The sequence below is a fragment of the Ruditapes philippinarum genome, unplaced genomic scaffold (assembly GCF_026571515.1).
Source record: "Ruditapes philippinarum isolate M1 unplaced genomic scaffold, ASM2657151v2 ctg1852_1_1_1_1, whole genome shotgun sequence".
In the NCBI taxonomy this organism is placed as follows: domain Eukaryota; kingdom Metazoa; phylum Mollusca; class Bivalvia; order Venerida; family Veneridae; genus Ruditapes; species Ruditapes philippinarum.
This window is the reverse complement of record NW_026855584.1, coordinates 283,205-297,108: the sequence shown is the minus strand read 5'-3', so window position 1 is coordinate 297,108 and position 13,904 is coordinate 283,205. Positions and strand designations below refer to the sequence as shown.

At 34.2% G+C, this 13,904-nt stretch overlaps 1 protein-coding gene across 1 annotated transcript; it reads left to right on the top strand.

Annotated features, from left to right (window-relative positions):
• The first annotated feature begins 3,001 nt into the window (after positions 1-3,001).
• On the top strand, positions 3,002-12,407 carry LOC132743812 (protein Mo25-like). Its single transcript, XM_060732378.1, has 8 exons — positions 3,002-3,142; positions 5,131-5,280; positions 5,833-5,997; positions 6,650-6,768; positions 7,694-7,862; positions 8,555-8,680; positions 10,086-10,229; positions 12,081-12,407. Exons 2-8 carry the CDS (start codon positions 5,173-5,175, stop codon positions 12,261-12,263), a joined length of 1,014 nt encoding a protein of 337 aa, XP_060588361.1. The 5' UTR covers positions 3,002-3,142; positions 5,131-5,172; the 3' UTR covers positions 12,264-12,407.
• The last annotated feature ends 1,497 nt before the right edge of the window (positions 12,408-13,904 follow it).

Sequence of the window (13,904 nt, the reverse complement as noted above, 5' to 3'; positions counted from 1 at the left end):
GGCTCCTCCCCCAAACGAGCAGGCGTGAGACGCAGTGTCTCTCGGCTCGACCGTAATCAATTCACGTGACTTAATTTGCCGCGGACTCTTCGTCTGCATTAGGATAGCCAATGATTTAAACGAAAAATATTTGTGATTTATTACCACGTAATATATTTTTTTATTTTGATATGTTTTTATTTTATTTACGGATTTACAACAGAGTTTTCTAAAAATTTTGTCTTGTCATGTTTTGAGGTATAATTAAAAAAGGCATCCCTTTGATAAAAGAAACAAGCGGGGCCTCAAGGTCGCGGATAAACCACCTCGGTGTCGCAGATCAAATCTTCGTGCATTGTCATACAAATTATATTTCCTTTTCAAGGTAATAAGACACTAAATTAATCTTAATCAATCAGATTTACTGAAGCTTAGTGTGCAAAGGGATTTCACCTTTAAAAAGATAGACTATCGTCTGAAATTAAAATAGGATTGCCTATTAGTAACGAGGTCAGAAGTATTAAATTAGGCAAATGGATAGCGCAAAAACATAGAAAATTTGAAAATAATAATGCATGTTTTCCTTTTTTTTTTAAATTTTTTTTTTCGTTAAAATGTTTTTGTTTTTTATTTGCTTTTTTACTTAAATATAAGGGGACAATATAAGGATACCTTTTTCAAAAATCAAATACTGACCAAATTTTAGCTCCTCTGTGGTCCAAGAACTTAAAAAGGTTAAATTTGAAAATCTTACATAAATCAACCGGAGCATTATGCATTCTAGCAATCCGTCCTTTCAGGCACCGAGTGTGCGGACCCCAGATATGTCACCATTCATGTCCTCAATATATATCTATCAATATGCATGCAAGTCGATCCATTTTGGTACAAGATAAATTCTTCTCCAATCCTTCCCGAAGCGTGTTCGTCGCAGGGAAGGTACACCGCAGGTCAAGGTCAAATCATCCAAAGAACGTGTGTATACGTACCAGGGATGACTGGTTGACCTGTTGTGACTTACTCCGGAGGGTGGTGCTAACAAGAGCCGTTTTGTTAGAAAAATGATGCCCGGGAAGTATTGTTGTCTCCTGGCCACCATCGCATGAAGAACAGGCTAGAGGAAAGATTCTCCTTGAAAAGACGCATCTGACGGTCGGACCAGCAAGTACGTAGGTGTTCTGGCCCGTGTGAAGTTTATGCTTAATGAGGGTCCGTCCGCCCGTGAGAGCACAAAATGCAGCTTTCGCTGTCGAGAACGGACCCCTGACATGTCACCAGTCATGCACTTAAAGAGTTAATTTTGAAGCACAAAGTAATTATAATTTACCTCCATGCAATTTCCGCGGAGCATTAGCCAAAGATATGAATTTTAAGTCAAAAGTAGGTCACTGTATGGCGGTCAATGAAAATCTAAATGTACAGTAACCTGTGACAATATGAAAGGGTATCCATTATAAGAGCTGTTGGTGCCAGCAAAATGCCTGACAGTCAAGCCGTATATCCATGCTAGGGGCTCGCGCACCCTAACACACCATCCTTGTCATCTTATCCTAAAATGTAAGGCCACTCTCCTCGGCATTAGTCAGGACATCGGCAGCTGGTCCGCGGTACAAATTCTGATCTTTTCTTTTGCGCCATCCAAAATCTTCAGATCTTCTGCCGATACCCTGTGCCTTCTCAGCGACGAGCACGCTCCGAGGGGAAGTGAGAAGTGGCCCATATAGTTGATTCGGGTGCCCAGTTTAAATAAACACAGGCGAACGCACGCACGCACGCATTCTCGCGTGCACATGATGTATTTATCCGATATTATACCCAGGTCTATTGTAAAAATGTTTTGGAATGATATAAAATACAAAATGAAGTGGCCATTCTTACAGGGTATCGGATGGTGAAATTATGATATAAGAATCAGAATAGATTTAAAAATCCTAATTGAGACGTAAAATTTTAACAGAATCCGAATTATTGACAACGGGTACACAATATGTGCTTTCGGTTTCTACAGTAGAAAAATTAATAATAATAAATTTATAAATAACGTACTCTATACATGCATTTACTTAATTTAGGTGGATTTCTTTAAAAAAAATATATAGTGAAACATTTAAAATACTATTTCTTTAAACGTTTAGTTTTATTAGCTATATAGCGTAGTGATTCAAAAAGATATTGTGTTCGGCTTATCCGAGGAGTGACGGAAAGGGCCGAACATTAGGATTTGTAATATTTATAATAAATCGTGATCATCGTTACTATACCATGATACATTTTGATAGAGTTGGAGCGTGATTTATCGATATAACACTATACAACTTAATTTATTTTAGTTCTATCGTTCTTATTATAAAACATATAGCTCTGTTTAACTAACCTCAATAAATTAATTTGAAATCATTCTTGAGCTGAATTATTTTAGCTAATCCATCGATCAGTACACACTGATATCATATAATAACACATGTTCGCGACCGCAACAGGACTCGGACCTACGATCCCTGGGGTGAGGGGGAAACGCCTTAACCGCTAGACTGCTATTCGACAGCAGAACTTGATGTATTTAATTAAGTATATATAGGTCTATCATTAGACACTAGAATATCTTTTAACTGCTTCATTTTGCATTTTGATTTATAGTGATCGTCATTAAGAGAACAAAATGAGTCCAAATTCAAAGAATGCCACTTCTATATTACAATAATTTAGCGTGCTAATTAATTTTAAAATATAATAAGTCCAATTAATTTTAGTCATTGGTTGTCATTCATAAGTAAAGGGAGCTAACTAGGTTTCACATATACGTCGGTGAATTATCTCGAAACGACATACGTTTAACATAAGTTTTTCAAAGACTTTAATTTGTTATACATAAAACGAATGCAAAAGAATGGATATGGAATTCGGTATTTGTTCTAATTTCTAACAAATTAATATGTCCCACCTCAGAGCTATAATTAAATATCCCACATTCTGGTGCGACAACAATAATGTTTGTAGTGTATTCGATTAACTTTCAACTGTACCAATCGTCACTTCCGGTGAAAAAAAAAGAAGAAAATCGGTCAACTGTTAAGATTCGTTTTTGCTCTATTATTTACGATTCATGGGAGGATTTGTCGAATAGGACACAATTTAAAGACCCAAGTGTCTTGTCCATCAATTTGTACGTGGAATTTTCGTATATCCTGCTAAATATTTGGTTTGGCTCAACTTTTTTTCAACTGTGGTCAGTTTGTTTTCCCCAATGATAAAATTATTTGTGACCCAGCCCACTTTTAAAAAAAAACCTGTTAATAATTCATCGACGCGATGCATGGAAAATTTGAGAAATTTTCTTCTACCACGAAAGAATTCCTGAAGAATTTTTAATTGTTATGCTTTCACTGAATTTGAAACAGTTTGGTCACATGTGAACAAGTCGCAAATTTATTCATTTTATTTTGACATGAGAAGCTTAACTCATGGAATATTTATATGTCAGTGATCAGAGAGTGGGTTGACACAAACTTACATATGGGAAATAAAATAGAATGGCAGACAGACTATTCTGCCCCTTACCAGTTCCACCCCTGAGGGTTCACTCCCAAATCATTTTGGCACTTGTCAGTTCTCCCCAAAATCTGACATATCCAACAGTTTATTTTCATACTGTATTTTATAGAGGTGTTTTATTGAACATGTATGTATATCATTATTTTCTATGAGAAATGTAGGAAATTGTGCAGATCTATGTTATCATCTTCGATTTCTCAATGAATTTGATATTAAGCCAACTTGCTTTAAGAATATTCCTGAAAATGCTACTTTAAAATGTTTTAGATTGAATGACATGTTTATCTGTAAAGAAAAGATGCTGTACTTTTTAAGTACATTTAACATATTTTTCAGGTATTTTAATCCAATCAAATTATCAACACCTTCATTGGTGACTTGTTTACAAACGGTTAACACCTTATGGTCTGTTGATAAAACAGTCAACTACAATCATTTGTTTAAATAGCTTGTAGTGTAAACTAGAGTGGTTAAAGATATGTTCTGATATGTCATAAAATATTAACTGTTTTGGTACACAGTTATATATCAATGAAGTTATGTATATCGAAATGTACCATAAAATGTCCAGAATGATAAATGTATAATGTGTAGTAATCTGCTAAAAAGATACCTTTTCCCCCTAATTTTATATGAATTAATGATAACCTTACCCATTTCATAAACATCAAATAGTATCAATATTGATCTACCGTAAAATCCCGATTTAACGCCCCCACCCTTATTAACACCCCCACCCACTTTTGAAAACCTCGTGTATAAATTAATCTAAACAAAGAAAATAAAGAAACTCGCTTACTAGATCTGCGATTTATGGTATATCCAATATCATTCCATTTATGAAAAATATCCATGAATCAAAACTTATACACTTAAAAGTTCACTAAAACAGAGTGTAGTCTACTAAAACAGTAACTGTTAAAAAACACAACGGTAGACATATTTACAGTACACACACTACCGATATAGCTTTGCACCTGGACAACTACACAGGTTCTGAAAGTGGGCCTGTTGACAAATTGTAAATTAGGCGAGTAGCATTGATAAATGTCAGATTGCCAGCAAAATCAAAGGTGTCAACTACAAGCAGGATCTGGGGGAATTTTGGGAGGAAATTAGAGATCAGGTTTGTAGATCAAAGGTATCATGGGTTGACGGAATTGATGATGTGTTTGTGGATTTTTTCTACATCGTTTGAAGAGGAAATTTTTTTTATATTTTTTATTAAATCCCTCCCCCCACCCCCTTTGAAAAATGTCACGCCCCGGGGCGTTAAAGTGGGATTTTATGGTATTTATAAGAATAAAATTGGAGGAGAAGAGCCTGCAAATATTGCACAAATGCAGACGTTGAGAACAGTTGAATGAGGAAATGTCAGGGGAGGAACTAGTAAGGGAGAGAATAGTCTGACTTCCGATAAAATCCCATGTTTCATTAAGTCTCAAAAAAAGTAATGATTGCAGACACCAACATGTAAACACAAATTCTTGGTGTTGAAGAGCTCCTGGCTTTGGTTTGCTTTCTGAGCCAGGACTTGGCAAACAATTACACCATTACTTATGTGACATTGACTTATGTAATATCTATTTTTCTTTTCAGATATAGATTTGTTTCAGAGTTGGTGGCTTGTTTTCTGTGAGAATGCCTTTGTTTGGAAAGTCACAGAAGAGCCCACAGGAGCTTGTAAAGTCTTTAAAGGAAGGCTTGACTGCTCTAACACGTGAGACTGGTGAGAAGAAACTGGATAAGGTAAATTAAAGTTCCATTAATAGATGTACTTGACAAATGCATATATTGTAAAATCAGTCTTAACCCAAACTGTGTTTTTTTCCCTAATATTTATATATTTATTAATTCCATTTTAGCTTCAGATTTGAAGCAAAAGATGAGCTGTTACAAAAAACTGCCTCGTAATTGTTATAAAAACAACTTTAAGTATCAATTACAATAGTTGTTGTTCCGAACTTTGCAAATGTTGGTTTTTCCCAGCTGATTCCTGGTACAAACAAACTTTATTACCATTGTAGATTCACGGTTTGCTACTATATATAGAATAGAGTAGTCAGCTGGGAAAACCAAAATAGTTCTGGAGTTAGTCTATTGTCTTGAATTTGAGTGAGATTTGTGCAGTCTGATCATGGTGTGCACTTCTTGATATTCATTCAGTACTAATTATGAACTTTACCTTGAATTGATCTATGGTTTTGTCCAGATTGAAAAATGGGCAAGTGCATATTTTTTTATGATATTAAGCATGGTAAGGGTTCATGATAACTGTTTTATTTTCTGTACCAACATTAGGCCAGTGATGATGTGTCTAAGAACCTTGCAGCCATTAAGACAGTATTGTACGGCACAGAGAATCAGGAGCCTCAGACAGACCAGGTGGCCCAGCTAGCCCATGAAATGTATGACAATAATATGTTGTATCTACTGGTTCAAAACCTGGGAAAGATTGATTTTGAGGTTAGTACTTTGTCAATCTGACTAAAGTTCAGATTTACGTAAGTTATTTCTTGCATGTAGATCTGATTGCCACCATTTTTGTTTTGCCTTCATTGTGATTTGTATGTTCCTTGAGAAAGCTATTTTTAGCCACGCAATTAATACCGTCCTTTACAGCTAGGCATTAAACGTGGTATCAAAATGTTGTTTGTGAAAATAAAACAAATTGTTGATTTTTGTTATGAAAAAAATGTTTGAAGTAATTTGAAACAAATAAACTGGAAATGATAGACTCAATTTTTTATGGGCAAGATTGTTTTGTTTATTAGACAGCTATACAGACAACGTCATGTTTGTTCTCAAAATTGTGAAAATAACCTACTCAGCATTGGCTTTCCAGCAGTTAAAATTAGAAATGGCATCACTTTCAAAATTGTGAAAGCTAGCAGATGATTGGCTGTTTGAAAGGTACTGAGAAGGCCACAATCACCATTATAATAGTCAATTGCTTTAAATACATAGCCAATTGACTGAGTATTTTCTGCACTGTTGTTTATAGTGAAATTTTCTTTAAAGATAATGGAACGGTTTTTGGCCAGAGTGAAAGATGGACAAGTCCATTTAAGATAATTAGGCTTGATAAAGTTAAATAAGCGTTTTGAATATGTTTCAGGGTAGGAAAGATGTTGCGCAGATTTTCAACAATATGTTGCGACGCCAGATCGGCACTAGAGCACCTACAGTTGATCATCTCGGACCCAGAAAGGAAATTCTATTAGACTTAATGAAAGGGTAAAGTGTATTCTTTGACCCATAAATGTTTTAAATATGTTTATATGTCAAACGAAAAAATTGCCACACTGCAGACGGGACTCAAACCACGGGTCTCTGGATTGACGGTCCAGTAGCTAACCACTACACCACAGTGGAGGTTGCGTTTTATCATGCATTTTGCCCTCATTTAAGTTATTTTTATCTTTATTGTGACATCATTACTTTTGTTACCATATCAATGAGCTATATATAGCTATTTAAATGCAGTTGGATGAATCAGTCAGTGATATTTCTTATCATAAATATCTCTTGACAGGTATGTTTATATTTTATAAGGCCACTGCTGCCAAAGAATGAATATATATGAAAGTAAGTCATGAGCAGTTAAACTGAATTATTCATAGAAAAATTGGCAACACCTTCATGCAAGTTGCAAAATTGAAAGGCTTCTGCCATTAGTATTGAATAAAACAGGCTTCGAGCCAAATCTGTCCAGGCTGTACTCCTTGCTGCTTAATATATAATGCAGTGGCTTTTCAGAATTGAGAGAATGTTTTCTTGGCTGTCACAATTACTACTTCATTGTCTTATTTCATGATTTTCACAAATTTTCAGTTTAAATTTGACAGCTATGGGAAAAATATGGGAGTGGTTTATGCATACAGTTAGAAAAAGTTTAAAGCCTTTAGCCCCCTAGCGGCAACACATGCAACCAGTGCAGACTGGTTTTGCAAGGATTATAATGAGTTGTGTGGGGGTGGCGTTTATTGAACGCCGCCTTGCTTTGTTGATCTTATTGCCATAGTTCTGCACAGATTATAAGTCAATTTTAGATATTTAGCTTTAGATATTTAGCATGGAAAGGGCAATTATGTTTAGAGAAAATCAATTAGGTATTTTTTCGTTTGTACATGATTTCATCGATCACTTTGCTTTTATTTAGGTACGAGAGTCAAGAAATAGCATTGAATTGTGGTATGATGTTGCGGGAGTGTTGTAGATATGAACAGTTGGCAAAGACGATGTTGTACTCCGACCAGTTTTTCATGTTCTTTACATATGTTGAGGTGTCGACATTTGATGTGGCTTCTGATGCATTCTCTACGTTCAAGGTATGGTAAAGCATTTGTAAAACAGCGCGCCTCCATATCAGCAATAATATACCTGTCTTAACTGTATATAGTAACAAAATTTAGGGTATATCAAGGTCATTATGGCAAGATCTAGGTCATTGTGCAATTTCGGCTAGGAATTTTAGACATCACTGTCAAAAAATTTGAATTTATGTGGACATCTCTCTCAGAAAATAAAATTGCACACGAAAATTGATGAGACATGGGCTGGTCTGAAAATCTTTGCTGAACTTGAATAGGCTCAAAGACCAAACTCTTTCATTTGGCTGTAATAGTTCTCCAGATATGATCAGTTAAGTGTTTCAACTGTAACTTGGCGTTAAAAAAAGTGTCGATTTTTCTGTAAAAACAGATTAAGTCAGAATTTGTAAAGGAAATAATGTGAAATTTGGCACACAAGTTATCAGACCAGACTTACATCAAATGGTACACAAGTCTCGAAAAAATATTTCAATTGGTTTATGTCAAAAAACCTCAGTGGAGCAGTCATCAAATTTAGCACTTCCCCTATGGCCATGGCAGTGTAAATTAGTTTGGACCAGTGTAAATTTTAAGAAAATTTAGTTAAATATATAGTAGAATAAATTCAAAACTGAAATTCGGGCCAGCAAATTCAAAATCTTAAATTCATTGACTGGTGGAGTCCCTTTAAAAGGAATTATTTTTTACAGGAGTTGTTAACAAAACACAAGATCCTAGCTGCTAATTTCCTAGAAGCAAACTATGACAAAGTGTTCATACCTTACCAGAGTTTATTGGTCTCTGACAATTATGTGACGAGGAGGCAAGCTTTAAAGGTACCCTTAGTTTGTATGATATTCTTAAAATTCGGAATTTAACAGTAAACCGGCTATATTTTCCTCCTATATTTCTATAACGGATCTGTCCAGCTTTGAATTTGAAGCAGTCTATTTAAAGTTAAAGTGATTTCAATATGGAAATGCAAAAATTGAGCTGCCACCAGTATAGCGTCTAGGTCAGAGTGCACGGATGTACAGGCTGGCCTGGCTCTATACTGGTGGCAAAGACTGATCACTTTTGGTTCCGGCAGGTCAAGAGGTAACTAACACCCCAGTCAGTTGTAGGAACTTGTAGCCCGGGTTCGATCAACTCTAGAAAAAAGACAGGGGAAAGAAGGAGAAATGGCAGAGGTTGCTAGAGAAATAAGCCAAGTTTTTACTTTCCATTTGTACCCTGCCCTGTTGGGATATTTGATGGGATTTGTTTTGATGCCGAAATACATGGGTGCAAGTTTTCAGTTTTTAGTTTCCTATACAAAATGAATAAAAATATTGCTAAATTCAGGGTTTTCATGTTTTCTGATGTTTTTATTTTTGCTGAAGAACAAAATCTTCTGGTTCCTCAAAGAACACAAGCACTTAACACCAACACCAAGTGATATTAGAAATTTCTGTTTTAGAAGCTTAGATTTTTACATATTCTAATTTACTTGTTTTATAGATTAAAGGGAGATAATTAAAATTCAGATTATTTCTTTTGTAGTTTGTGATTTTCTCCCTTTAAAAAAAAACGTTGATATTAAAGTCAATATTAATCCCTCAATATTAATCCCTGCACTCATGCTTAACATTTAAAGGGATATTACTGATAAAGATAAATATTTGTGCCCTACTTAAAAAGTGGCAGAGTATACTGTTACGGGGTGGTCTTTCTGTATATCCTGTTATTTGTCCATTTAGTAACTTGAGAAGGAGTAAACCTAGGTTTATGTGACTTGGTAAGGACATTGTCCATTGACAGTAGATGACCCCTACTGCTTTTGAGGGGCCAGTGTCATAGTGGCACTTAATATAAAAATCATTGTGTGATTAATTTCTTTAAAAAGAGTAAAAAATCAGGATAAAATATGATCCCTTCAGAAGCATTTATCACAACCAAATTACATGAAAATTACAGACTTGGTTTGATTGAATCTGTACATGAGGGGATAATTAAACAGTGCAACATACCACTTGCTACGATGATTCACAAAGCATTTGGGATTAGAAGTCAGTCACTTGTAGAGAAATTGGTAATTACCTAAAAAGCCTGATAGGTGGAGTGACCATGGAGGTATGACCAGAAATGTGTTAAATCGGCATAAAAAAACCCAATCAAACCAATTGCCATTTGTGTTAACAGTTCCAAAGTAATATTCATGTTGATTAGCTAATTGAATGTTTTTGTATATTATTGTTATAGTTGCTGGGTGAGCTGTTGTTAGATCGTCACAACTTTACTATAATGACACGATATATCAGTAATCCGGACAACTTGAAGATGATGATGAATATGTTACGAGAGAAGAGCAGGAATATTCAGTTCGAAGCCTTCCATGTCTTTAAAGTAAGATATTGAAATATTCATACACAATTTAATTGTAGCAAATAAGACATGCGAATATGTCATGAAATTGTTTTGCCTCACTTTTATCCAGGACCAGTGTTGTAGGAAAATTTGACATTCAGCATATTAAGTTACATAAGATGATAAATTTTTGCCTCACTTTCATCTGGGACCTGTGTTCATTTGATCTAGTATTAACGTCTAAAATTTCTTGCTCAGCCAGCAAGGTCATTGAAGGTTGATGGTTTCTACCCTGGTGCTCAGGTGTTCAATGCAAGCTTACGGAACGTTGCAGTCTGCGAAAAATAGGCAAAGCCCAAGCCCCAGTCTAGTAAAATTCTGTTTGGGCTAGCACCAATGTAGTGAGCGTAGTCAAACAGTCTAGCAATGTTTCTAGATCCAAAAAAATACATATGCAATTACTTAGGGAAATGTTAATTTTTTTCAAGTATTGGCACAAATTTTCTGAATTTATTAATATATGGAATCGTTTACACCTGTTGAATTGAAAATGTCCGAGAGGTATATGTAGTGATTTTTTCGTCATAAGCTACTACCCATTATAAACGAAATGAAGTAATTTGACCCTTGAGTTTCAGTCTACTGTATTCCCTGTCTCAGAATATCAGAAATAAATGTTAATCAATTGATATCACTTTGCTTTATTTTCTCCAGATTTAATTACGTTGGCCAGAATTTTTGTTAGAATTTTCGGGCTAATTAGAATTGGTTTGGGCTATACGATATTTTGATGGACAAAGCCCGAATGTCAATGACCATAAAAAGTTTTTCGTGCAGACTGACATTAATGGCTCTACTTGGGTGTCTGAAATAACGCACTGATTGGCACCGGAGGTCTTCCTCCACCAGTAAAGTTAGAATGTTGCCATATGATCTATGCTATGTTGGTGCTATGTAAAACCCAACCAAACAAACTCAATTTCTTTGGTATTGTTCCGGAAGCTGTTCTCATAAGTATTCATATAGATCAATGATAATCTTCCTATAGTGGTGCCATAAATGGGCCCACATTTGTGCAAGTCTTCTTAAATTGAAATATAACGGTCATGATGGGTTGTGTGGGGGTTGCATTCATTGAACTTCGCCTTTCCTTGTTGATCTTGTTTATCATATTTTACCTTTCAAAATTTGAGGTTGATTCAAGTTAAATGACCAAATAAACTATAAGTACTTTCAAAGAAATATATTTGTATATTTATTAAAAAGTGAATGGCACATAATCATTGCTAAGCTGTTAGAATCATATTTCATATAGCATGATATTTTGTTCCGGGACATTTTGTTTTGTTTATAATACAGTGTTCATGTGTGTTAAATAACAGAGACATTCTATCCAGAATTGACCATAAAGTTATGGAAACAACATAATTTAACTGTTCCAAAAATTTTATAAAATATTTTTATTATATATAGCTCTATACCTTTCAAGATATTTAGCATAATTAGGGTTTAAGATATTCTATGCTCATCTTTGGGTAAAATACTGTTATTGCCAGAATCTATTGAAATCTAGTAAATTCTTCATGAATATGGAATTATTTGAATAGGTGAATGTATAAACTATGTTTTAGAAACTGCATCCCCAATTACTTATGTTAATTTGGTCTATTCTTATAAAAACTGTCAGTTGATTATTTTAATGCCACCATGTAATCACACTGTGATTACCTGTAGTGTGTAGAGTTTAAAACATTACATATTTTCTCTGTACGTATTCAAAAGATGTTTCTTTTACATTTCAGAAGAGGCTGTACAGTTATTATCTTTTTTTTTCAAATATCTAATTTGAGCAAAATATAGCTTTCAAGTGTCTATTTTTTCTATTTATAGGTATTCGTCGCAAACCCTAACAAACCAAAGCCAATTCTCGACATTTTACTACGGAACAAGGATAAACTGGTGGACTTCCTCACCAAGTTTCATACGGACCGGTCCGATGATGAACAGTTTAACGATGAAAAAGCCTACTTAATAAAGCAAATTAAAGAATTAAAGCAGACGGAAGAAACGTAACGTCTGGAAAACGCCTAGATGATTTTTTTCCTGGATTTTCTTTTTTTTTTTCGATGAAGAAAAATTGATGTGATATGCATTTTATATTATTCGGTTGCAAAACATGATGATAAAACTTGTGTGTTAAGGTAGAAAAAAACAAAACAAACTGATGAAATATGGATGCAAGGGAAACAATTCAAGAGTTTTTTCAGAGTTGTCTGTCTGCATAATCTTTGTTTATCTGTTGCTGCCACTGTATGGTGATATTGTAGGTGTAAATAAAATGATTCAGGAGTTATAAATAATTTAATTGAACTTACTCATGTCTTAAATTGTTTTAAAATCGTTATTTAGATGAAATTGTTAAGAAATTTTGATGGAATGACATGTAATAATACTGCCAAAAATTCATTATCTTGCGGAAAAAAATTCAATTAATCATAAGAGTGGAAGTCAAATTATTGTTTTTTTTATAGGCCAAATCAAAGAATTTAATTTTTCATTGTGAAATAAGAATTTTTCTGAATGGAATATTCTGAATAACGTAAGCTGTTAGATGATAAAGGAAATTACATACAGATTTTGTAGCTTTATTTGTGCTGTTAATGTCTTTAAGTTATATGTTCAAAATCTTTTGATTGTTTTTTAACTTACTTCCTCATTGAAATACTCTAAATCAGTGTAAAAACTGGAACAAACAAAATTTTCCTTATTTGTTACTAGTAATGATTTAGTCCCAGAAACAGGCTAAAGTGTGGTTTTTACTTAAGTAGTGATTTTTACTTATTGGTTGAAGTGCTCTCAAGCAGTTGAAACCAAATGAAAACCAGGGATAATGGCTCAAAGACCAGCTTGTTTGCAGACCATGTTTCCTTGCTGACTTCAGTTCTGGTTATTTGTTAGTTCCAGGAATCAGGCATGATGTGTCAGACTAATCTAAGGATTGCTGGCGGTGCAGGTTAAAATCCCGTCTGGGGCAAGCTGTTGTTTCCTTGAGAAAGAAACATAACACTCATTGCTTGGTACTGGTTGATTTTAGAAACATATTCAAGTGTGTTTCTATAAGCTTATACATGTAGCTTTCTACACAATGAATTGAAAGTAATTTTGTATAAACTAATAATGGTAAACTAAAACTAAAAATATGTAAACTGAAATATAAATGTGTAAACTTAAATATAAACGTGTAAACTAAAAACATGTAAACAAAGAACATACAGTATTATGTGCAAGACTGTTACACCTATAGCTTACGTTTATCAAGGCAATTGCACTTCTCATCTGAAACATTTCTGTGTTGTTTTTTTAATCGCGAAATTCTCAGTTGTTCAAGACTGGATTGTCTGATTTGATCGCCAGGTATATTCAAAACAGTTTAGTAAAAACCTATTTCATCTAGTACATATATTTTACTATTTAAAACAGCTATAATAATTTCATATAATTCTGATGCGAAATACTTGTATTAAACCAGGTGTCTACAAACTTTCCGGACAACCGTAGTACATGCTAGTGAAGGTTTTTTAGTTATTTGTTGGCTTTTTTGCATCAAAATACCTTGTTTTTTGCGGATTTTCTTTAAAGTTCATTATTTCGACCTAAAGATATATTGATATATGTACATTTTATTTTATCTATAGCACTATTGTTGACAATTAT

Coding starts and splice junctions, on each gene's coding strand:
- LOC132743812 (XM_060732378.1), top strand. CDS start 5,173: ATGCCTTTGTTTGGAAAGTCACAGAAGAGCCCACAGGAGCTTGTAAAG. Junction 6,769..7,693: donor CTATTAGACTTAATGAAAGG/GTAAAGTGTATT, acceptor GCTTTTATTTAG/GTACGAGAGTCAAGAAATAG. Junction 7,863..8,554: donor ATGCATTCTCTACGTTCAAG/GTATGGTAAAGC, acceptor TATTTTTTACAG/GAGTTGTTAACAAAACACAA.